Source organism: Nicotiana tabacum, chromosome 3 (genome assembly GCF_000715075.1).
Source record: "Nicotiana tabacum cultivar K326 chromosome 3, ASM71507v2, whole genome shotgun sequence".
Classification (NCBI taxonomy): Eukaryota; Viridiplantae; Streptophyta; class Magnoliopsida; order Solanales; family Solanaceae; genus Nicotiana; species Nicotiana tabacum.
The window spans coordinates 49075903-49101290 of record NC_134082.1 but is presented as its reverse complement, the minus strand read 5'-3'; the positions used below and the strand labels follow the sequence as shown (position 1 = coordinate 49101290).

Below are 25388 nucleotides of genomic sequence, written 5' to 3'. Positions count from 1 at the left end.
ACAGAATAAAATCACATCAGAAGAAGAATACATAAACAACAAAATGATGCGACGCGCATCCCGATCCCACCATATCATCAGTAATAATATGAACATTCACCCTTATTACTCCTGTTGCGGCGTGCAACCCGATCCTACCAGTCCACCCTTATTGCTCCTTAATATATTACCCTTATTCCTCTTGTTGCAGGGTGCAACCCGATCCCAAATGTCCTCCCTTATTACTCCTGTTGCGGCGCAACCCGATCCGACCAAACAATCATATTTTACCCTTATTCCTCCTCAATATACCACCCTTATTCCTCCTGTTGCGACATGCAACCCGATCCCACCATATCAGTACCAATCATACAATAATAATAAGTATTTCATAATTTAGATCAAACCCTCCACAACATTTATGCCTCAAACCAAATCAAACGTAAATCTATACAATCATGAAACCTCATCAATTAATACTACACATCGAGGCCAACCAAAATGTACCATGAAACACCGATAAATAAACTTAAACTAATAATGTGGTACAATAAACTATGGAATAATTAATACCTTAAATAAAGAAAGCAACATCTAACAAGAAGCAATTAAACATGGAAGCACCAATAAGCATATAACAGTTAAGACAGGAAAATAATATATTGGGGACCGGGGAAAGGAGCAGGCTAACAGATAATTTGGCGGCGCATAGGTACTCATCACCTCACCTATATACCACACACATGGGGTTTCACATAGCAAATAAGTCGGAGATCCCTAATCCCTCAAGTCAAAGTTAGACCAAACACTTCAAGCCAATGGCCAACTCAAAGCTCAATTACCACTTTTCCTCTAGTTTCCACCTCGAATCTACTCGTATCTAGTCATAATTAACTTAATAACATCAATTATCGCTAAAGAAATCAATTCCAATGCATAATTATAAGTTTCCCAATATTTTCCTCAAAAAGTCAAAAACCGACCCCGGGCTCTCTTGGTCAAAACCCAAAATTCGGACAAAAACCCCAATTACCCATTCAACCCCAAGCCCGGATATAAAATTAGTTTTGTAATCCGACCTCAATTTGAGGTTTAAATCCCCAAATTTCGAAATTCCTAAGTTCTACCCAAAAATCCCCAATTTCACCATGAAAAGCCGTAGATTCTAGGATGAAATCTTGTGAGAAGAAGTAAAAACATTGAAAGAAATGAGTTAAGAATCATCTACCTATGATTTGGGGAAGAACTAGCCTTTGAAAAATTGCCTCTTGAAGTTTAGGTTTTGAAAATTTGGGAAATGAATCAAAAATTTCGTCTAAGTCCCTTTTACACAGCTGCAGATGTCGCATTTGCGACCTGAACTTCGCAATTGTGAAGCTCGTAAATGCGAAGAACCATCGCAAATGCAAAGTCCTCTACACTTCTGCTGCATTTACAATTGCGAAGGTAAGTTCTCAATTGCGAACATGATCCTCCGCAAATGCGACTAAATGATCGCATTTGCGATCACTGCCCTCCCTAGTTTTACTTCGCAAATGCGAAAAAATCTTCGCAATTGCGAAGACTGCATGGCCCAGTTTCTTATCGCAATTGCAATGAAAGCCTCGCAAATGCAGAACCTGAAGGGTTCGCAATTGCGATGCCTGATCTCACAATTGCGAGATCAGAGGACCGCAACAGGTTCAGTCATACCAACAAAAATTTTTAAGTTCCAAAACACCCCGTAGCCTATCCAAAACTCACCCGAGCCCTCGAGGCTCCAAACCAAACGTGCACACAAGTCTTAAAACATCATACAAACTTACTCGTGCGATCAAATCGCCAAAATAACATCCAAAACTACGGATTTGACATCAAAAAAACACATGAAATTCTTAAGAACACTTGAAATTCCTCTTTTCTCAACTGGAAACCTGAATCACGTCAAATAAATTCCGTTTTCACAAAATTTCACAGACATGAATTAAATATTATATTAAATCTGTACTGGGCTCCGAAATCAAAATACGGGCCTAATACCAACGAGATCAAACAGTAATCAATTTCTTTAATTCCTTCGATTTTCAGCCTTACAATTTTCATCAAAAAATTATTTCTCGGGCTTGGGACCTCGAAATTCGATTCCGGGCATGTGCCCAGGTCCCATATTTACTACGGACCTACTGGGACTGTCAAAATATGGGTCTAGATCCGTTTACCCAAAACGTTGATCGAAATCAACATAAATAACTTTTTAGGCCAAAAATTATTATTTTATCAATTTTCCATATAAAGGCTTTCCGAAAATATGCCCGGACTGCGCACGTAAATGGAAAAGAGATAAAATGAGGTTTTTAAGGCTCGAAATACGGAATCAAGTTCTAAAACAGAAGATGACCTTTTGGGTCATCACATTTTTAAGCCAAAAGGATACTCACTTTGTACAACCTGTACAACTCAATAACATGTATAATATCGAGAAATACCCAAAAGAGACAATCAGAGAATAAAAAATATAAAGATCAAGCAAATACAACTTGCACCAACTCTGCGCACAAAGAGACACACACTAAGTAGTGTGTGCTCAAATGCTCGTACATGAATGTAGAGTGTCTGTACATAACAATGATCCAATTCCGTATCAATTTTTAGATATAATATTTATGAGTCTAAAATTTTAATGTATGGTGATAACTCTCTTTTTATACCAATCTGACACTGTCCAGTGTCCAATAACTCACTAACAAGTCTCATACATATGTAAAATGCATCAACTAGCATCTGTAGATGATATGTGTGAATAAAACGTGTAAAAATACATGAATATGCACAAAGAATCACTTAAATGCCCAAGCTTCCACATTTATGCTCAATAAATCATCACATAGAATCCCATATCACAATCAACCAAAAACCCACCAGTTTCTCAAAACCTGCATGTATATATGCCATCAAGATAGAAATATGAGAGGGCTACCCTAGGGGTGGATCCATATCCCCACGTTGCACGGCAAAAATTTAGTGCATCGGATGCTGGAAACCTCGTGCTCCAATAATATAATATCACCATAATCGCACAGCACAGCCTTGTGCCAAAATATTATCACATCACAGTCACCGCACGACAAATATCTCGTACCAAACCAATAACAATATCATAATCATCGCACATCAAAGACCTCGTGCCAAATCAATAATAATATCACAACATCCGCACGTCAGAAACCTCATAACAAATTAATAATAATATTACAATATCTGCACGATAGACACCTCATACCATAATCTCAGTCCATATCTAAGAACCATATGCAGTGATGTATGCATATGAATAAGTGATAAGCATATATAATGCACATAGACAGAGAAGTAACCATGCATGAATGTATGCATGTATACAAGGGATGATCCTTAAGTAGGATGTATGCCTATATGTATGTATGACCACGGACCCAACATATAACATGTCACCAAATAAACATCATGACCAAATAAGCATCAAAAATCATTTCATAGTCTTCAACGTGGGTAAGAAAATTCAGGTAGTCATACATCAATTTAAGGCATAAGACAAGAATAACAAGTAAGGATGTGTGTTCATAATACATGCATGACTATGTCTAAATTAAGTATATTAATGATCTGAAGAATATTTCATCATGCTCAAAATAAGGTATCATTAACATAAGTATCATTGAGCTCAAGTAGTCATTAAATCAAGTAGAGCGTAAAACAAGTGGAACACAATCCAAATAAGGCATAAAGTAGTCTAAAATCTTTTTCGAGCATGAATACCCATGGAACATGTATATACGCTTGTCTCCTCATATATATGTCATTGCCGTATGTAAAAAATAAAATTAATTAGTAGGAAAAATTTCCCCAACCAAAGCTAGTCAAGGCACTTACCTCATCCGGGCTAGTTTTCAACCTTAAACCACGTCAAAATCTCATCCTAGCCCTCCAGTCACGCAATCTAATCTAAACATCATCCGAGGAAGTCAAACAATGCTATAGGAAGTGATCCAAATTCAAAAAGCTTTGATCTTTGATAAATTTTTAAAAAGTCAACAAAAAGTCAACCTGAGCTAGCATGCCTGAAATTAGAGGCTAATACCAAATCTCCATGACCCATAACATGTCGAATCAAAAAATATGACTAGATTTTAAAATAACGGTATTCAAATTCTCAAAATACACTTTTTTAAACTGTAGACAGAACTCCCAAATTTCATCTGAAAAATCCATGTTTTAGGTTTTAATAATTCACGTATATTCTTGAAATAATACAAAAAATAAGTAAAAATCATTTATCCCAAAGTCTTATATGAAAATCTCCAAGTAAAATTGCCCCTCTCCAAGTATAGAGATCAAAATATGAAAGAATGAGTAAAAATTCCAAAATAAGCACTTAAATAAGTCTGCCTAGGGGTATCCTTCGTGATTGCGACGACGCCCTCGCAATCGCGATGTACAAAAACAACCAACTTACATGCTCCTCTTTGCGAACACGAAGCCAAACTCGCGAACGCGATAACAAATAGGCCCACACAACGTGAAAGCAGACATGCCCTCGCGAACGCAAATCGCAAAACTCCCAGCGCCTAATTCCTCTATGCGAACATGATGAACAAAGTCCTCCGGCTCACTTTCCTCTTTCTGACACGACATTTACATCGTGAACGCGATACTTACCTGACACCAGCAAAACCATCAATGCAAACTCAACTGAAAAAATCCGAAACTATTCCGAATTACATTCGAGCACCTCAGAATCCTGTCCAATCATACCAACAAATCCAAATACATCTCCTAAACTTATCCAAAGGATCGAAACACTTTAAATAATGTTAGAACCACGAATCGAGGATCAAAATCGTTCTCTTAACTTTCAAACCTTCAAACTTCGCCGAACACGTCCAAACCATACTTAGACATTCCGTATCGTGACCAAATTTTTGACACCAGCTCCAATCAACTAAATGAACCTAGCCAAGGTCTCAAAACAACAATAGGAATCGGATAACACCGAAGTCAACTCTCTATTAAACTTATGAACTCTCAAATTCTTCAAATTGCATACTTTCGAAAAATAGAGCCAAAATCTTCTAAGAACATCCAAATTCAAATCCGAACATATGCCAGTTCCAAAATTACCATACGAACCTATTGAAACCATCAAATTCCGATTCCAATGTCGTTTGCTCAAAAGTCAATCCTTGGTAAACTCTTCCAACTTAAAGCTGTCAAATTGAGCATCACTCAAACAAATCAATCACGGAACCTTACGAACATCAAATCCAACCGTACACACAAATCATAATACATTTTATGAAGTTATTCAAGATCTCAGACTACCCAATGGAATGCTAAAGCTCAAAACGACCGATCGGGTCATTATAATAGTCATAAAAATTTCTAGGATTTGTTTTGTACCCTAAGTTTCAAAAGTTACTTTTTATTTTTATTTTTAAAGGTCGTGTTCAGTCAAACATTGTCCCACAAATTAAGAAAACGGGAGTACTTATTAGTTTGCACATTTTCCTTAGAATATAGTGGCAAGACACCTTTTCAATCTAAAGTAAGGTTTTCTCATACTGGTCAAACAAAGAAGTTCAAAACCGAAGTACTTATCATTCAATCAAAAAATATTGTTGGGCGCAAAGCCCGCAGGTCCATCCAAGAACATGTGAAGCAGATGGGTTCACAAGTCAAAAAGACTATGCTTCTCCCTTTTCTAGCCCAACTTTCCATGAAGTGAGGTTTTATCGAGGGCCAGCATGCATTTAGATATATAAATTTTTCTATTCTCTTTCAAACATGTTGATGAGCATGTTAGACAAAAGGGTGCAATGAGATTAAGATTAACCTCAATCATTAATCAGATTTCTTTCTTTTGTTCTCACGCTGGGCACATAGTCTAGCCTAACTCGATCTTGCTTAAATTTTATATCTTACAATTAATTCCCCTTGTTGCTAAACTGATAAAACTGATCACTTGAACAGATTGTCGGTGATAAGCCGGAGGTCGTAATTCTCTAATATTCCCTATAATGAAACATCTCAAATTATATGTTCTAAAAATGGTTAGAAAAAAAAATGTCTTAGGTGATTACCAATTTAACAGGCTAATATAGGAAAACCTATTGCAAGGACATAAATTTGGTTCGAGAACAAAAGATAATGGGCGAGTACTATATTTTGGATAATAGGATAGCCAACCCTAGGTATATTTGGATATGCAAGTTGGGATTAGTCATGGAAGCCATGTGCTTTTTGTTATTTAGTTATTCCTAGGCTTACTAGCTATTGGAAGGCCAAAAAGAGATTCCTTAGGCTGAAAAGGCAGAAAGTCATTTAAACCAACTGCCTTTGTCACGGTGCGAAAGAGCTACATGTCCTCGTCAAATTTGTTTTTCAGTACATGTGCTGGGGAGTACCAATTAAGCAAGAAAATAGAACTCTAGGTTCACAAGTCACTAGATCAAGTAAACCGTGGCCCTTTATTGATAAAGAAAGAGCTACTTCACGAGCCACTACGTACCAATAATCAAAACGACTAACAGCGAGTTCAATCTGTAATCACTAAAAAAAACGTTTTGGCTATACACTGGTCGTTTTGAGCACAAGCTTCCTTTTCTGTGTTTCGAGACCCCTCATAGCTTCATTTGATGATTCATGACTTGCGTGCGTGGTCCGCACAGTTTTTCGGAAAGCTTATGTGTGAAGTTTTGAAAAAAAAAAATTTTGACTTTAAAAACGAAATTGAGTTGACCAGAGCCAACGTTTTTGGTAAACGACCTCAGATCGGTATTTTGACAATATTGGTAGGTTCGTATGATATTTTTGGACTTGTACGTATATTTGGTTGGGGTCCCGGATGATCCGAGTGCATTTCGGCGCATTATGTGAAAAATTAGAAATTTAGTTTTAAACTTGAAAATCTTAGTTTTGATGATCGATTTGCGATTTTAGATGTTATTTTGATGATTTGAGGTGGCAAATAAGTTCATATGATAATATTACACTTGTGTGCATGTTCGATTTTGAGCCCGAGGGGCTCGAGTGAGTTTCGGATGCATTGTAGACTGATTTGAAACTACTGATGCGCACAACAACTAGTGTGTTCAGGTTGCATGGTCTCACATTTGCAGACAACTAGGTGGGCGCATTTGCGACCTTGGAGTCACTTCTGCGACTTGGAGCTGGGGGCTGGCAGCTTCGCAAATGCGAAGCATAGCTCGCATTTGCGATGAAGGAACACTTCACAATTTCAAGGGGGCAGTTGCATTTGCGACATCTGTGGGTCTATTGCACTTGTCATTTTTGCAATCAGTGTTTTGCAATTGGGTACATTGCAATTGCAAACTCTAAGCTCATTTTACCCCATTTATCAACCCCAATCTCTCTAGAGGCGATTTTTGAAAAATATTTTCTCCCTAAATTTATTGGTAAGCATTTTTAACTACTTTTCAATCAATTTCAACTACTTTCCATGAATTTCTCTCATCAAATTTATGAATTTCCAAGTTAGAAATTAGGGGTCTTGGGTAGAATTTAGGAATTTTGTAAAATTAAAATTTAGACCTCAAATTGAGGTCGAATTTTGAAACAAATCAAATATCCGGGCTCGGGGTGAATAGGTAATTGAGATTTGGTTTTAATCTCGAATTTCGACCACGTAGGCCCGGGTTGAATTTTTGTTGATGATCATGCCCAACTCTAGTCCTAAAAAGGATAAGCGGTCGTTGCAAATATAATCCGGTCTAAAAGTCCGGAGTCGAATCCCACAGAGAACTAAGGCTTAGCTATATCTGTTTAATATCCCTAAAAAGACAAGTTTGAACAATTTTCTAAATTATAAAGATTGATATTTATATTTCTAACTAATTAACTAGCAAATACTAGAAAACGGTAAAATTATCAACTAACGAGACAAAGGGTTGGAGACTAAATTAAGGAGGTCTAGAGTTATGATTTCCCCAATTGTCGGAATCCTTCTAGCTATGTTCCCTACAATTTTTTCAATGTATTCTCTACTGATCGTGAGCACTTTAGGTGTCGTAATTCTCTCTCGAGCAACTACAACAATTTACTAGACATATTCTCTCGAACTACGCTAGTTGGCTTTATCTAACCGCTCATTACGACCACGTCAAGGCTTTGTTATTTCTAAACCTACCTTTAAACCCGCTGTATTGATTTCTCACATACGTTAGGAGTGGCGTTGTTCAACAATCACCTAAATATGTATCCTTTCTCAAGCAACACATAATAAATAGGCACAGTCAATCGATTGCCATTCAATCAACAACAATAAATACGTAATTGAACAAGTAGAGAAATTCAACGGCTCAATTATATAAAAACATAACAAGAATTTATCCTACAAAAGGTTCTATCAAAACCCTAGATAACAATTTAGCTATTCATAATTGTATATAAAACTAAAATACTAAAAATCATAACCAACAATGAAAAATAGGAAGAGGAAGGAAAAACTCGTTGAAGAATTCCCCGCCTTGCTCCTATTGTGTTCTTGATTCCTTAGGTCGAATCCTCGGTCTCCTTAGCCTCCTTAGGTCTAATTTTTATGTCAAAAGTGTGTCCCACTCTTAAAAATACCGTTTTTCCATGTGTATATACCAAGTAGGGTCGGGCCCAAATAATTATACCTTCTCCTATGAGAAAAAGGACAATATTTCACGTCTGGACTGCCACGGCCGCGGTCAACCGTGGTATATGGCAGGTATACTGCCTCAGCCCGCCTCAGCTCAGCGATCGCGGTTTCGACCGCGCTTTTCACTCTGTTCCATTAGGAATTTGAAACAATGTAAAATATGAAAGTTGTAGCCCTTTGAGTTAACTTTCCAACCATTTATTGTAGAGCCCAAATGGAGTTCTGAGAGAAACGTTATGTACATTTTACTAGACAGTATGCAATATGCCTACTCGATTCTTCGTTTTGTTGCTTTATCATCCGTTGATCCCCGAATACGATCCCGGCTTAATTCCTTAGGCTTTTACTCAGAGTTCAAAGCTCCAAATCACTTTAATTCATTCCATAACATCTATATAGCTCGAAATCACTCCTACAAGGCATAAACACACCGTTAGTGCAAAACACTAGCGATTAAAGCGCAAACTCAACTAAAGTGCAGTAAATTAGAGTGTAATAATCGACTAAAATACGCAATTATAGCCTATCATCAACACACCCACACTTAAACCATTGCTCATCCTTGAGCAATCAAACTACACTTTATATAGACACGACCTTTTTAAACAATTTTCCTAACTCATCACACCAAGAATATTTAAAATAGACTAAGCACAAAAGCGTAACATCTTCACCTCAAGATTTGACTCACGAGTACCACGCATTATTCACAACTCACCTACTTACTCTAACATAGAGGTCACTGACATTACCTTTCCTTCATGAATCAAGTGCCCTCACACAACAAAAGAGAGTAGTTCCACACAATAAAATTTAAGAACACTTAGGAACTCAAGATAGAAAGAATTCACTCACTCTCAGAAATAATATTCATATGCCACAAAAGATGCACCATAAGCTTGCCCGTAGTGTATTACTCCACTAATAAAGCTCATTCAATCTAAGATCAATTAGGACTTTATTTGGTTATAATGTTGGTTACGGGACGAGTAGGATACATTTATATATAAGAGTGACTACACCTCCCTAAGCACTTTAATACATATACTTTAACATTCAAACACAATACTTATGTCAAACCAAAACTCCACCTTCACATCAATGTATATTACCCCATTCTTTTTTAAGCGCACTTACATCAAAAGCTACCACTTATCAAGGAATTTTTTTTTCACAACAATCCAACTACTTTTTTTTAATTCAAGTGGCTCTTACTTTTTTAAAATAGTGCACCTTTCTCCTTATTTAATTTGTTCCACTCAAAAGCCAAACCAACCACCCCACACTTTAACCTTTACAAAGTTCATTAACAATTCAAGTGCTCATGAGAGGTTACAATGGTTCAAATAGATGGTTAATTCGAACAAATGGGTAAGGCTTGTAATGTGGTTGCCAAAGAAACAAGATTACAGGCTCAAAGGGGTTACTACGATACATACCAATTAGGCGGATAAAATATACATATCTGGCTCAACAAAGAAACGCCTATATCACTTCCAAGACTGAACAAAACTACTATTTCGCTTTGCAAATACACGGGGCAAGTTCTAGGCATCAAATGCAATGCACAGAATGACACGAAACCTTACACACACATGGCACATAACTCACTCAAGATTGGATTCATAGACACTCTAGTCAAAGCAGTTAAGCAAAGTTAAGATTATACAATTTAAGGTACTTATACAAGAGTCAAAAACTGAGCCTAAGTGTCACAACCAAAGTACTCACTATTCTCAAGGCATAACAAAGTCAATAGATATTGCTTCAATTCAAAACACAACACAATGGTTCCTACTCTAAAAAAAAATAACTACACCCGGTTCAAACAAAACCCTTGGAAAAGAACCGTGGTTTAAAGAAAAACCAAGGGGTGATTGCTACACTACCTAACAAAAGAAAATCTTTTTATTTTTTTTCTTTTAACTTAAATCCCTCAAGAAAATTGTCTAATAGATCCATCGTCGGGAAAAGTCCAATCTTTTCTATTTAAAAAAAAAATTATTCAATTAAACTAACACAACCAAAATAGCATAGAAAGTCATCCAGACAATCTCCTCACCCCACACTTAAAATTGTGCATTGTCCCCAATGCAGTCTATAACTAATAAAAGGATAAAAGAGACTCCCTGGTAGGCCAAAGGCCGAAGCACTAACAGCTCATGGGGTACTCAGACTTCTCCCAAGCTTGGTCCTTCGTGCGGGTACCTCACACTTAGTTCCAACCATTTGGTTTGTTGTTGCATCTTTCCAATACCTTTGCTTTCCATGCTCCTAGAAAATAAAAAATTGACACTACAAAAATAATTCAATTAAAAAAAATTAAAAAAATAAAATAAAGCAATAAAGTTGGGTTGCCTCCTAACAAGCGCTTGATTTAACGTCGCGGCACGACACGAATCACTTTTTGCCTCCACCTTGAGCTTATAAATTGAACCCCCAATTTGGCATCAAGTTTCCGGCTATGATCTAGGGGTGGATGAACAAATCTAATTGGCCCTAGCAACCATTATACTATTCTACACTTCTTGGATTTTAGATGAGGTATGTAGTCCTGTCTTTCTGGCAATAAAAATTCTAGACTGTAGGCACCTTATTCCTCATTCCTTGACTCCTCAATCGGCTCGGATGACTCTATTTCCATATCATCATCCAATCCCAATGTGGAAAAATGTTTGGAGTGAGGACCAATGCGCTCAAACACATGAACTTCAGGACTTTCAGCATCCTCAACATCAATGATACTAGAGTCAACAAAATTTGTATCATCAATGTCCTTGGCTGACTCTAGTCCCACTTCTTCAACATTGACATCCTCAAATTGTAGTTGGCTAGGTTGTTGATGTTCTACTCTGGCCTCCCCAATTAACACCTCAAATTCATGCTCTTCTTGGCTACTATCCCCAATATTGGCTTGTTGAGCATTAACAGCTCCAACCACTTGACTCAATTGAGCCTCCAAGTTGCGAATAGTTGCCTCTTGCCTCTCTATCTGCAGTTGTTTCTCATTATTTTGTTCCAGAAGGTACTTTAACATACCCTTGATCACCTTCAGGTCTGCATCCCCAGGCTCTTTGTTCCTGCTAACTTCACAAGAAAAGGTAGAACCATTATAATAAGGGGTTGGGAGAAGATAAGAAATATAAGAACCACCATAAAAGTGACCATTTTTACCACCTCACACATCACACACATTCCACAAATAAGATTGAGTTGGGCACATAACTCGCTCTTGTGAGCATCTAATTTTTTACCATATTTGAATTTTCATACTTATAAATATTTTAAAGTCTAATTTATATATTTAATCTTTATTTCATCTTATAAGTTTTACCTAAGAAAATTAAAAATCACAAAAGTTATATTTTTCTAAGTAGCCGCTTTATTCTTGCAAAGGAACGAAAAATTTGAAAAACAATATTGTTTCCATTTAGTTTTGTCGATTTCTACGTGAGAAATTTCAACCAAATAAATATTGCACAGTTACTATATCTATTTTATTATTTTTAATTTAGTAATAGTAGTAGTATTTTATTTTATTTATTGATTATATAATTCCAAATCCTACACTCTCTCACTTGGTCTACTACCCTATTTTGTCTCTTGTTCTTTAAAATTTCCAAAAAAAATAAAATAATCTCTTCAATTCATTTATACCATTTTATAGAAGAGAATCTTTTCCATAGCAAATTATGGGATATGTTTTTCAATTTAGTGGGACCATTTGGACTTTAACAACTTTTGGATTTACTCCCTCCCATCATGATTTTGACTAAAAGGCACCATATTATTGTGATTTTTTGAATGGGCACAAAAAGACCATGCATGTCACACACTTTTTGACTCACAAAAGATAACGCACAGCACACACTTTTTTGACTCTGGCCTCTCCTTCACATTCAAAAGAAAAAAGGGCTTAAACCTCACCTTCTTCATTTTTGAAAAGCAGCCATAAACGAGCACACATAGAAAAGACATCCTCCCCACGTCGATCTTCTTCTAAAAAAAACACAAGAGCCACTTTAGACCTTCTTCTATAAACAAAGAAGCAGCCCGAAATTACAGCAAAAGTTGTCCCAAAAATGCAGCAAAATAGTTGCAAAACCTGGCTCCATTAATGCCAATCTTTCAGCTCCAAAACTAAAAAAAAAGAGCATCGATTCTCCCTCCAAAAACAAGCTCGCAAATATCACAAAACCAGCAGGAAAAAGTCACTCTTGGTCGCTAAAAATTGAGTGAAAATAGTTCGGGAAAAGTCTCCGACGAGATCTTGGTTCGAGGTTCCGGCGTGTGGTCAGTTAGGAGTTGACGATAAAGGTCTCATTTTTGTTTCTGGATCTCTTCACTTTGAACGAGATTATGTACCAGTTAGAGATCTTTTCTTATCAATATATTTCAAAACAGTTGCATATTCCAGGTTCGTTTCCATGCTCTTGTTAGTATTTCTACTAAAGTTTCATGTTTTAATTATCGTTGTGATTATGTGGTGTGTTATTTAACTGTTGAATCAATATGAATGTTTGAATTGGTTTATTGCTCTTTGTTTCATCAATGACAAATTCTATCGTGTTTTGAATCAATCTTTTACTAAGTGCATATGTTGTTTAATAGTTATTCGTGTCATGTGGGGTCCTTATGGCTTTATGTTAGGTGTGAGTATTAATCATGAATTGGAAAAGTCAAACAAGCTACTACTTAATTTGGTAGAGATCACGTTGGAGTTTAGCATGGATTTTTATTTCATTCCATTAATTTTCTTCGTCAAGAATTAAATCTAGATAAAAAAGAATGAATAAGTAGAATTTATTTGCTAGTCGCATCATCTTACTATCCTCGGCATAATTAACATCTCCAGTAATCTTTAATAATCAATCTTACCCTTTTCATAATTCTACCGTGTAACCTTAGAGCCTCATAATAATTCCAAACATAGCAAATAATTAAACTACTTTGAATATTGTGGTATACTTTAAATGCGGCCAATAATAAATTATTGTGACTATGAGTACATTTTCTGTGGCATAATTATGGTACGTATTTCCAAATTCGAGTGCACTCTTGTGTAACTTGACCTTAACTGCAAAGTCATCATAAAATTATAACGTTATTTACAATATAATTTTGTCTTTCAATAATAATCAAGCGATGAAAGCGGGCATAGGTAAAAATATGAGAACCAAATAAAACACAATTTATTCAAAATAATATTAGCCAAATATAACCAATAAAACGACCGTGCTAGAACCACGGGACTCGGGGAATGCCTTACACCTTCTTCCCGGTCAACAGAATTCCTTACCTGGACTTTGTTTTCGCAGACCAATAATAATAGAGTCAAATTTTCTTTTGAATAGGGATTTCAAATAAAAGGTGACTTGGAACACCCAAAAATCAAATTCCAAGTGGCGATTCTGTAAATAAAACAATCCCTACTCAAATTTGTCACTTTAATTGGAAAACCTCTTTAACCTACAATCTATAACATTACATATCTTATGGAGGGGTAAAAAGGGGTGTGACAGCTCTGGCGACTCTGCTGGGGAATTACATAAGAATTCGAGCTTGTACATGTTGACTTTTTATTTGGCTTTATTAATTTTGTAAATATTGTGATTTATTTGTGCCTAATGTTCTACCTGTTCTCTTTTTATCATTTTGATATTGTTGAACTGTACATATAAACTGTTTTCTCACGCACCCCCTCTGAGTCTTTTTGAAATTAAAAATTGGGCATTTGCTTAACATAGCCCGCTTTCTTTGAGATAGCCGAGGTGTTTGTCACCCGGTGAAGGATTTTAGTCACACATATTTTAGGCGGGGAGCACCACCAGTTAAGCCGGAAAGCAATGCTACCGGTACACTGACCCTCCTCGGCTCGAGTTGTCCGCTCTAGTAAGTCAGTCTAGTTACCTTCTCCAATAGGATCTAAACCTAGAAGAACAAGCCTCATGCCGGATATCCCTAGTAGGTTCGCTTTATTTGCATCACGTGCATTTGACTTAGCGAAACTCAGCACAGAGGCCGGGTCCGTATAAGACAGGTATCCTCTTTGAGACCATCATGTTCACGTATGTGCTACTTGATACATCATTTGGAAGGTTTACTTGCATTGTCGACCTGTTTTAAAAAAAAATTAGTGTAATTATTAAAAATGAAAAAAAAAGAATAATTCTCCTAGTTTAGTGCAAATAAACCTTTTTTAATATATATATATATATATATATATATATATATATATATATATATATATATATATATATATATATATATATATATATATATATATATATATTGTAGTAGTCTGGTGTGAGTTGTAAAAATTAATTTTCATTAAAAAAACAAAAAGGGAGAGTACCCTGTTTTACTGAACTATGCGGGTTTGATTCTCACCGGATGTGAGATACGTAGGCAACCTCCATCGGGTTCAGCCCACATGTTTAAAAAAAAAGGGAGCATAAAATTTTCAAAAAAAAAGGCCTATTTTGGTCACTTTTTACTGTCTGGCCCTCATGTTCCAGCTGTTTTGCCAAGACAGCCTTAAAATCTTCCTGGGAAGTGCTGAAGGGCCATTTTTGTAAAAATAGTTACTTTATCCATATTTATTCACCTTTTACCATTTTGCCCTTATGTCTGGCCATTTTTGTCGAAACAACTTTAAACCTTTCCGGAAAGATTGTTTTTGCAAAAAGTAGCTATTTTTATCTGGTTATACTCATATTTCATAGGGTCATTTTCGTAAAAATAGTTTTTTTTATTTATTATTTTGTCTATTTTTATTGTTTTGTTCCTGTGTTTGGCTGTTTTTGCCGAGACATCCTTTATGCCTACTATGGAAGTATTAAAGGGTCGTTTTTGTAATAATAGCCATTTTTTTCGCTTTTATCATCTCAACTTTTGTGTCCGATAATTTCAAAATATATATTGTAATTAAAAAAAATAGATCGAGTCCTAAATTGACCAAAAAAAATAAAATAAAATAATGAATGATCATAATTTGCATATAGTTTAGTAAGTCTTAACCTTTTTTTTTTATCTTATTCTTAGGATCACCATGAGTTCTCCACAAAGAAGCAGTCAGAAAAGGGTAAGGGACGAGACACCTCCTATGTTCTTGATCAGAGATAAGACCCCGAGTAGTCTCTGTAATTGGTGGGCTAGTTTTGCTACATGGGAACAGAATCGAGTATTTAAGCACCTCAAGTTCCTCACCAATCTCATGGGAATTAAGCCTAACAGAGATTTAATCGAGGCTCTAGTAGGTTTTTGGGACCCTGCGAACAATGTCTTCAGGTTCAAAGATTATGAAATGACACCCACATTGGAAGAATTAGGTGGGTTCACCGGATTGGGGAGAGACCTTTGTGGGAAAAGGCCTGCTGCTCTGAGAAAAGTTGGTGTGAACAACTTTTTAAAGAAGTTATGCCTTCGTCGAATTCCAATGGTTTGGTTAAACGAAGGTTGGGTTCCGTCGGAATATTTTTATGACAGATTTGGGGACGAGAAAGTGTTTGAGAACTTCTCGGGCACAGAATTCGTCAACCAGTTGAGTTACGACGCTTGGAGGGAGTTGAGAATCTTCACGTTCATGATATCATTTCTAGGGATCATGGTCTTTCCGGAGCGTGGTGGGCGCATCAGAATTCGATTGGTTGCGGTAGTCTCGTATTTGCAAAGTAGCGAGGATCATACCATTCTTCCCATGATTTTGGGAGATATTTTTCGGGCTTTGACCCGTTGTCAAGAAGGTGAAGATTACTTTGAGGGATGCAACATTCTGCTGCAGATGTGGTTCATAGAGCACCTTTATCATCATCCAATAGTAGTAAATTTCAATGATGATTGGCTGAATTACATTGGATGTCACCCAGACAGAGCTGCGAGTTGTAATCTTCCAGAGGGGGTGAGGGCTTGGCGGACATTACTTGGTTCATTGAGTGCTAATAGAATCACTTGGAACTATTACTGGTTCCCTTCTGCTAGGGTCATGCATATGTCGACGTATCGCCCATTATTCATACTCATGGGTTTTAGGGGTTTCCAACCCTACGCACCTTTACGCGTCATGCGCCAGTTAGGGAGAGAGCAAAAGAGGCCCCCGATTGAGGACATGTGCACGTTCATGTGGGAATTCAAGGGAGAGGAACCTCCATGGGAGTCATATGCACAGAAGATTTGGTTTGGTAGTCGATTTTCCGATCTAGACGAGATGGTAGTTGATCGTGAACGTGGGGAGGTAAGCCTCGCATACCTTGAGTGGTTTCACAACCAGGCTATCCCCGAGCAAAGGACAGAGAGATCCATACGGCACGCAGTTGATTGGGAGAGAGAGAACGAGGTCAGAGTTAGAGAAACCAGAAGGGAAGTGGCGCAAGAGTTCCAATCTCGTATTGACACTTTACAAGAAGATAAGGGCATTTTGGAGACAGCCATTGACGTACAACAAGCTGATTTTGAGCGGGAAAAGGCTTAGTGGGCACGAGAGAAGCAAGCACTCAAAGCCCAAATTCGAAAGAAGAACATAGTCACAACCGCTCAGCAGCAAGAAGAGAAAGAAGCCCATTTCAGGGTAGTCCGTGATCATGAACGTAGAGGTTTCGCTCCATTAATCCAAGGTCTGAGGGATCAGATAGGGGGAGTTGAGTCAAGCAAAGAGAGCCAGATCGCGGAGTTTGAAGTAGAAAGACACCACTACCAAAAGGTGATCATTATAAGCGGAGTTGCTAGAAGTTTGGCGCCAGAAAGATATGGCCTTGGACCGCGAGCGTGATGCACTGGATCTAGCTGAGACCCGTGGTCGGCAGAATCAAGAGCTGCACGTGGCTCAGGAATACATTAAAGGAAAGATCCTCGAGGTAGCCACATATACCTCAAGAGCATACAGGAGTTGCCAAGGCATGACGCCCGAGCGGTTTGCAGAAGTATCATTGAACGTTGCTCGTCATATATCTGCAGACTTGGAGAGGATATACCGCAATATTGGGGGTCAGCCGCAGGAACAAGAGCCTTGATTACAGTAATGCTGGTGGATTCTACTGTAGAGATCAAAGTCTTCTTTTAGTTATCAGTCCTTTTCATTATGCTTTTGTTGTTTCTAAGTCTATAAGAGTCTTTTGGTGTTGTTTTGACTTTTATTCTAAAAAGACTATTTGAGTCAGGTTTGGTCTCGTTTATCTTTATGTAACTCTTAATTTTTGAGTCTTGTATCAAAATATTATATCGAAAATCAATGAAAAAGTTTTTGATGTTTGTTTTGTAAAAAAAAAAACCAAGTGTCTTGCATATCTGAACTACGTAATGATCTGATTCATGCGGTGACATGATACGTAGGCAACCCACAAAAAGCTCGATCTAGTATTCATTTTAAAATGGCTCTAAAGTAAGGGATCAAATAAGGCGAGTGAAAAAAAATAATAATAAAAAAAGAAAACAAAAGAAGAAGGAAATAACAGTGTCAATAAGCAACAAGCTGATAGGCCGGAATGAAAGATTGAAGCCTTCCAAAAGCATTTTAGAAATGGTGGCGATGTTAGGAGCATGACATATTACGTGTAATTCATATCTATAAAATGCCTAACCCTAACACGTTTGTTGTCTCTTAAACCAGTAAGTTTAAGGTGGTTGGTTTGTGGTAAATCTGGCAGCACATCATTACTTCACAAGATCTAAGGGACCAGTAGTAATGGATAACAGTGATGAAATCGAGTTGGTCAGTGACAATCCGCAGGGTCAGTCAGTTGAGCAAGAGTCTGAGGAGATAAGAAAATTGAGACAACAACTGTCAGATGTATATCGAGCTTGGGTTTCCGGTCGACCTCCACCCCAGGGTCCCTCAGAGGGAACTTACACCATACCCCAGGCTACTCAACCACCGCTCCATGCAACGAGCGACCCTATTCTACCACCAGGGTATGTGCCGAATTACAGCCTCCATGCTGCCCCCAGTACCTCTAATATGCGACCTCCAGTCACACCGGTCAGGAACACCCCTCTCGTCGTGTCTGGCGCACCGGTATATACAATCCCGCCACCACCTCCTGTGACGAGGCCAAATAATGAGCCACTATCTCATGCTTATGATGGACAATACTATTCTTCGAATATGGCTTTTGGGGTCTCGGCTCCATACAATCAGACTCCTCGATACGAATCACCAGTGGAAAATGAAATGCCTGCCACGACAATTGAGCCAGATGAGATGGCCAGGAAAATGAAAAGTCTTGAACAGAATATAAAGAACATACAGGGACTAGGTGGTCACAAAAGTGTTTCATTCAGTGATCTATGCATGTTCCCTCATATCTATTTTCCACGAGGGTTCAAAACCCCAAAATTTGAGAAATATGATGGACACGGTGACCCTATCGCCCACTTGAAAAGGTACTGCAACCAGCTAAGGGGTCAGGAGGAAAGGAAGAACTGCTAATGGCTTACTTTGGGGAAAGCCTTGTGGGGGTAGCTTCCGAATGGTTCATTGACCAAGACATCTCTCACTGGCATGTTTGGGATGACATGGCCCAGGCCTTCATCAAGCAATTCCAATACAACACTAATATTGCACCAGACCGCAATTCCCTATCCAATATGAGGAAAAAGCCAACGGAAAGCTTTAGGGAGTACGCCATCAAGCGGAGGGAGCAAGCGGCCTGAGTTAAGCCGCCCGTGGATAATCATGAGTTGATCACTGTCTTTTTGGAGGCTCAAAAGCCTGATTATTTCCAAAACATGATGTCTGCAATGGGTAGGCCTTTTGCTGAAGCAATCAAGATAGGGGAAATGGTCGAAAATGGCCTAAAGACTGGCAGAATTGTAAGTCAGGCTGCTCTTAAAGCTACCACCCAAGCGATCCAAAATGGGTCGGGAAGTTTTGCAAATAGGAAAAAGAGAGATGAAGGTTCTATGATGACCTCGGGATCTAGGGAAGTTCAAAGAGGGGCATCGCACCCTTATGTGCAAGTTCAGCAGGGGCGATCTAGCTATCCTCAACATTACTATCCCCCGCCAATTCCTCAATACTCTGTGGGACCACCACAATATACAGTGTTCAATGCTCAATCATATGCTCGGCCTCCAAATCAACAAGTACGGGCACCAGCTCCAAGGGGCCCCGACCTCAGCAACAAAATTTTTGGGCACCCTACAATACTCGTCCCAGGCTGTATTATGGTCGAGAGCAGATACCGACAGAAAAATTTACTCCATTGGCTGAATCATACTCTAGTCTATTCCAGAAGCTGAAGCAAATGAGCGTGATTGGACCCATAGCTCCCCACCACATGCATCCAAATTCACATGGATTTCAAGCAAATGCTAGATGTGAATATCATTCAGGTGCCCCGGGGCATAGCACTGATGACTGTTTGACTCTGAAAGGATCCATAGAAAGACTCATTTCTGAAAAATTAACTGTAATAACGAATGGCGAGGACCCTCCTAATGTGACAAACAACCCATTGCCGGAACACAATGATGTTCATTTTGTGGGAATGATTGGCCGAGATCAGGAATACAAGTCGGTCGACCAAACAGAAATGACAGTGGGAGCAATTCAAGAAGGAACAAGTATGGAAGTAAGACCAAGCCGAGATGTGCCGTTGATTGTGAAAGGCGCCCTAAACTCAGAAAAGGTAACTTTATTTGTGCCTAAGGTCTCGAGGTTAGAGGTTCGCTCCAATGTTCCAAGCCCAAGGTTGTATGTCCTTGGAGGCCACCCTGTCACAAGGCAGAATCGGGGCGGTACGAATGGCATAACAGAGCCGATCATAGTCAAACCTGCCGTGCAACCCCATGTGACAAACACAAAAATTGTTCCTTGGAACTACAACAAAACTATGATGACCTACAAAGGCAAGGAAATCATAGAGGAAGTGGGGAAAACTGGAGGTTTGACTCGATCGGGGAGGTGTTATTCTCTAGAAGATTTGATGAACGCCAAGCAAATCAGAGGAGGCCAATTGCCAATAAAGATGCCAGTCACTGAAGTAGAGGCAGAAGAGTTTTTGAAGAAAATGAAAGCTCAGGATTATTCAATCATTGACCAGCCAAGAAAGACTCATGCCCAAATCTCTCTACTATCTCTGCTCATACATTCCAAAGAGCATGCCCGTGTACTAATCAAGGTCCTGAGTGAGGCACATATCTCAGAGGAGACCACAGTGAATTAGTTAGAGAAGATGGCCAATAGATTTTTTGAGATAAACAGAATCTCATTTACCGATGATGAACTTCCCGAGAAAGGAGCCGGGCACAATAGGGCTTTGAACTTGATGGTCAAATGTGAGGGGCATTATGTAAAGAGAGTCATGGTTGATGGAGGCTCAAGTGTAGATGTATGCCCTCTCTCTACTTTGTAAAGCATGAAGATCAATACGGATAGAATCCGACCCAGCAATGTTCACATCCGGGCTTTCGATGGCTCAGCGAGAGATACCATGGGGGAAATCAACCTCACCATGACGATTGGGCTGGTGGACTTTGAGATTGTTTTCCAAGTAATGGACATGGTCACTTCTTATAACTTTCTTCTTAGAAGGCCATGGATCCATATAGCCCGAGTTGTGCCATCCACCTTGCACCAGATGCTCAAATTAGAACATGACGGGCAAGAAATTATTGTTCACGGAGAAGACGAGTCTTCCATTTATAAAGACCCATTAATCCCCTGTATTGAGACCAAGGAAGGGTTTGAGTCCATTGTCTATCAGGATTTTAAAGTGGTTGCTGTGGACCATGTCGAGGAAGGAAAGCCCATTCTGCATCCTCGTCTTTCCGCCACATCTGTAATGGTGGCTACGGTTATGATGAGAAAAGGTTATGAGCCAGGAAAAGGTTTGGGGGCATCATTGCAAGGAATTTAGAGCCTATTGCTCCGTTAGGCAACCAGGGTACTTTTGGCTTAGGCTTCAGGCCAACACAAGAAGAGAAAAACAAATCCAAACACCGCAAAAAAATGGATGGGTCTTGCAACAACCTATCCCTCATATTTTCTACACTTTTGTCAAGCCACGACTCCGAGAGGGTCAAAGTTCCTCGGCGCATGCAAACATTGATGAAATTTTCCATGGCCTCAGCGAGATGTTTTCTGAAGTGAATATGATCCAGGCTGGTGAAGGCACCAGTCGTGCCGATGTGCAACTAATTGACCCAGACACCATGCTCACCAACTGGGAAGCAACTCCTCTCCCCACAAGGAAGGAGTCTTGGTAGTATGCTTTTGCAGCTTCTTTTTTGTATTTTGGGTTACTTTCAGGGTTGTAATCCAAATATCTCAGGATGATTGTTTTGTTTTGATGTTAACCCTTCTATCCTTTCGAATTCAATAAAATGCAGTTCAGTTTCCTATTAAGTTTCCTATCTTTTCCTTTTCCTAATTCCTGTTATTTTATTTTCATTTCAGTTTTGTTAATGTCGGCTTTAATAACATGACATGCATGTGGAATTCATACCCAGATATTGAAAAGCTGTCTAATATCGAAATAACGCATCAAGAGGTTGAATATGAGGAAGATGAGATTGTTGAGGAAATAAAAAAAGAGTTGGAACAATTTGAAAACAAGCCTAAGCCAAACCTCAATGAAACTGAGACGATTAATATTGGAAGTCCTGAAGAAGTTAGAGAAACGAAGATAAGCATTCACACTGAACAAAAAACCAGAGATATCTTGATTCAACTTTTATTTGAATACAGAGATGTGTTTGTTTGGTCTTACGATGATATGCCGGGTTTAATTGCTGATCTGGTGGTTCATAAGCTTCTTACATATCCTGGTTTTCCACCAGTCCAACAAAAGCAATGAAAGTTTAAAATAGACATGAGCGACAAAATCAAAGAAGAAATAATGAAGCAACTAAGCACCAATGTGGTCAGAGCTGTCTGATACACCACCTGGGTGGCAAATGTTGTGCCCGTGCTAAAGAAGGATGGAAAAACCAGAGTTTATGTCGACTATAAGGACCTGAACAAAGCAAGTCCAAAGGATAATTTTCCTTTGCCAAACATCCACATTCTTGTAGATAATTGTGCAAAGCATGAGATCCAATCATTTGTGGATTGCTATGCTGGGTACCACCAAATTCTAATAGATGAGGATGATGCAGAAAAGACTGCTTTCACCACGCCATGGGGTACTTATTGTTATAGGGTCATGCCATTCAGTTTAAAAAATGTAGGGGCAACTTACATGAGGGCCATGACCACCATTTTTCACGACATGATGCACAAAGAGATTGAAGTATATGTCGACGATGTTATCATAAAATTAAAGACACAAGCTGATCACGTGTGTGATTTGAAAAAGTTCTTCAAACGGCTTCGTAGGTATGACCTTAAGCTTAATCCAGCCAAGTGTGCATTTGGGGTCCCATCTGGGAAACTCCTCGGTTTTATAGTCAGCCGGAGAGGCATCAAATTGGATCCATCTAAGATAAAGTCCATTCGAGATCTGCCACCCCCGAAGAACAAAAAAGAGGTCATGAGTTTGCTCGGGAGGTTGAACTACATCAGTAGGTTCATTGCTCAGCTCACAACCACGTGCGAGCCCATCTTTAAGTTGCTGAAAAAGGATGCCGCTGTCAGATGGACAGACGATTACCAAAAGGCTTTTGACAGGATCAAAGATTATCTGTCAAAACCCCCGTACTGGTCCCACTTGAACCTGGTAGGCCTTTGTTTTTATATCTATTAGTGATAGATAATTCCTTTGGATGCGTTCTGGGGCAACATGATGCAACAGGCAGAAAGGAACATGCAATATATTATTTGAGCAAGAAGTTCACCGATTATGAGGTTAAGTATACCCATTTAGAAAGGACATGTTGTGTCTTGACTTGTGTCGCTCAAAAGTTGAGACATTATCTTTTGGCCTACACTACTTACCTCATATCCAGAATGGATCCCTTGAAGTACATCTTCCGAAAACCAATGCCCACTGGCAGGCTCACAAAATGGCAAATCCTGCTCACAGAGTTTGACATTATCTATGTCACTCGCACCGCGATGAAAGCACAAGCTTTGGCATATCATTTGGCAGAGAATCTAGTCGATAATGAGTACATGCCACTTAGCACCTACTTCCCGGATGAAGAGGTCAACTCGATAGAGGAAGTGGTTCCAGACGATCACCCTGTATGGAAAATGTATTTTGATGGGGCTGTCAATATCAAAGGAGTTGGGATCGGGGCAATCCTCATCTCACCTATTAGACACCATTACCCTGCGACGACCCGACTTCGGTTCTTCTGTACTAATAATACGACAGAATTGAAGCTTGTATCATGGGTTTGAAAATGGCCATCGATCTGGATGTGCATGAACTATTAGTTATGGGAGATTCTTACTTGCTTATCAGGCAAGCCCAAGGCGAATGGGAGACTCGAGACATAAAACTTATTCCGTACAGACAATGTGTGTGAGACTTGAGCAAAAGATTCAAATCTATCGAGTTCAGGTACATTTCCTGGTTTCACAATGAGCTAGCCGATGCATTGGCTACTCTAGCCTCGATGCTCCCTTATCCAGGCAACACTCATATTGATCCACTAGAAATCCAAGTTCGGAATCAACACGGTTACTGTAATACAATCGAGACAGAACCAGATGGTAAACCATGGTATCATGACATAAAATGATTCCTGAAAACAAGAGAATATCCAGAGCATGCCAAAGGAGATCAAAAAAGAACTATAAGGCGACTTGCTAGTGGTTTCTTCCTAAATGGGGAAATTCTGTACAAGAGGACCCCAGATTTAAACTTGTTGAGATGTATAGATGCTACCGAAGCAGATCGGATCATGAGTGAAGTGAATTCAGGGGTATGCGGACCTCACATGAATGGATATGTTTTGGCGAAGAAGATTCTACGGCCAGGGTGTTACTGGCTTACCATGGAGCGAGATTGCTTCAGATTTGTTCGCAAATGTCACTAGTGCCAGATTCACGGTGACCTGATTCACTCGCCTCCTTAGGAGTTGCATCCCATGTCCTCTCCTTGGCCTTTCGTTGCTTGGGGAATGGATGTTATTGGGCCGATCGAGCCAAAGGCTTCAAATGGGCATAGATTCATTTTGGTTGCAATTGATTACTTCACCAAGTGGGTGGAAGCCGTCACTTTCAAAGCAGTCACCAAGAAAGCAGTGGTAGACTTTGTTCACTCCAACATCATTTGTCGCTTTGGTATCCCAAAGACCATTATCACTGACAATGCAGCCAATCTAAATAGTCATTTGATGAAGGAGGTATGTGAACAATTTAAAATCATGCATCACCATTCTACCCCTTACCGGCCAAAAGCCAATGGAGCAGTTGAAGCGGCAAACAAGAACATCAAGAAGATTCTTAGGAAGATGATCCAAGGTTCGAGGCAATGTCATGAAAAGTTGCCTTTTGCTCTTTTGGGATACCGTACGACTGTTCGCACATCTGTTGGCGCAACTCCGTATCTGCTTGTATACAGAACTGAAGCTGTAATACCCGCTGAAGTTGAAATTCCCTCTCTCCGAATTATTGTGGAATCAGAGATTGAAGACACTGAGTGGGTCAAGACCCGATTAGAACAACTGATGTTGATCGTTGAAAAATGGCTAGCAGCAGTGTATTTCGGCCAGTTATACCAACAAAGAATGGAACGCACTTACAATAAGAAAGTGCGCCCAAGGCAGTTTAAAATTCGCCCCGAACTGACAAGGACCCTACATCATCAAGAAAGTGTTACCAAAATGGGCCTTGCACTTGGTAGATGAAGAAGGACGGGTACCA

The 25388-nt window shown here is 39.0% G+C and overlaps 1 protein-coding gene across 1 annotated transcript; it reads left to right on the top strand.

Moving 5' to 3' along the window:
- The first annotated feature begins 12468 nt into the window (after window positions 1-12468).
- Window positions 12469-22794, top strand: LOC142179426 (uncharacterized). The gene is made up of 2 exons (XM_075249408.1): window positions 12469-13055; window positions 15683-22794. Exon 2 carries the CDS (start codon window positions 15690-15692, stop codon window positions 17106-17108), a length of 1419 nt encoding a protein of 472 aa, XP_075105509.1. The 5' UTR covers window positions 12469-13055; window positions 15683-15689; the 3' UTR covers window positions 17109-22794.
- The last annotated feature ends 2594 nt before the right edge of the window (window positions 22795-25388 follow it).

What these genes read in the sequence shown, in the direction of transcription:
- LOC142179426 (XM_075249408.1), top strand. Translation starts at nt 15,690, where the DNA reads ATGAGTTCTCCACAAAGAAGCAGTCAGAAAAGGGTAAGGGACGAGACA.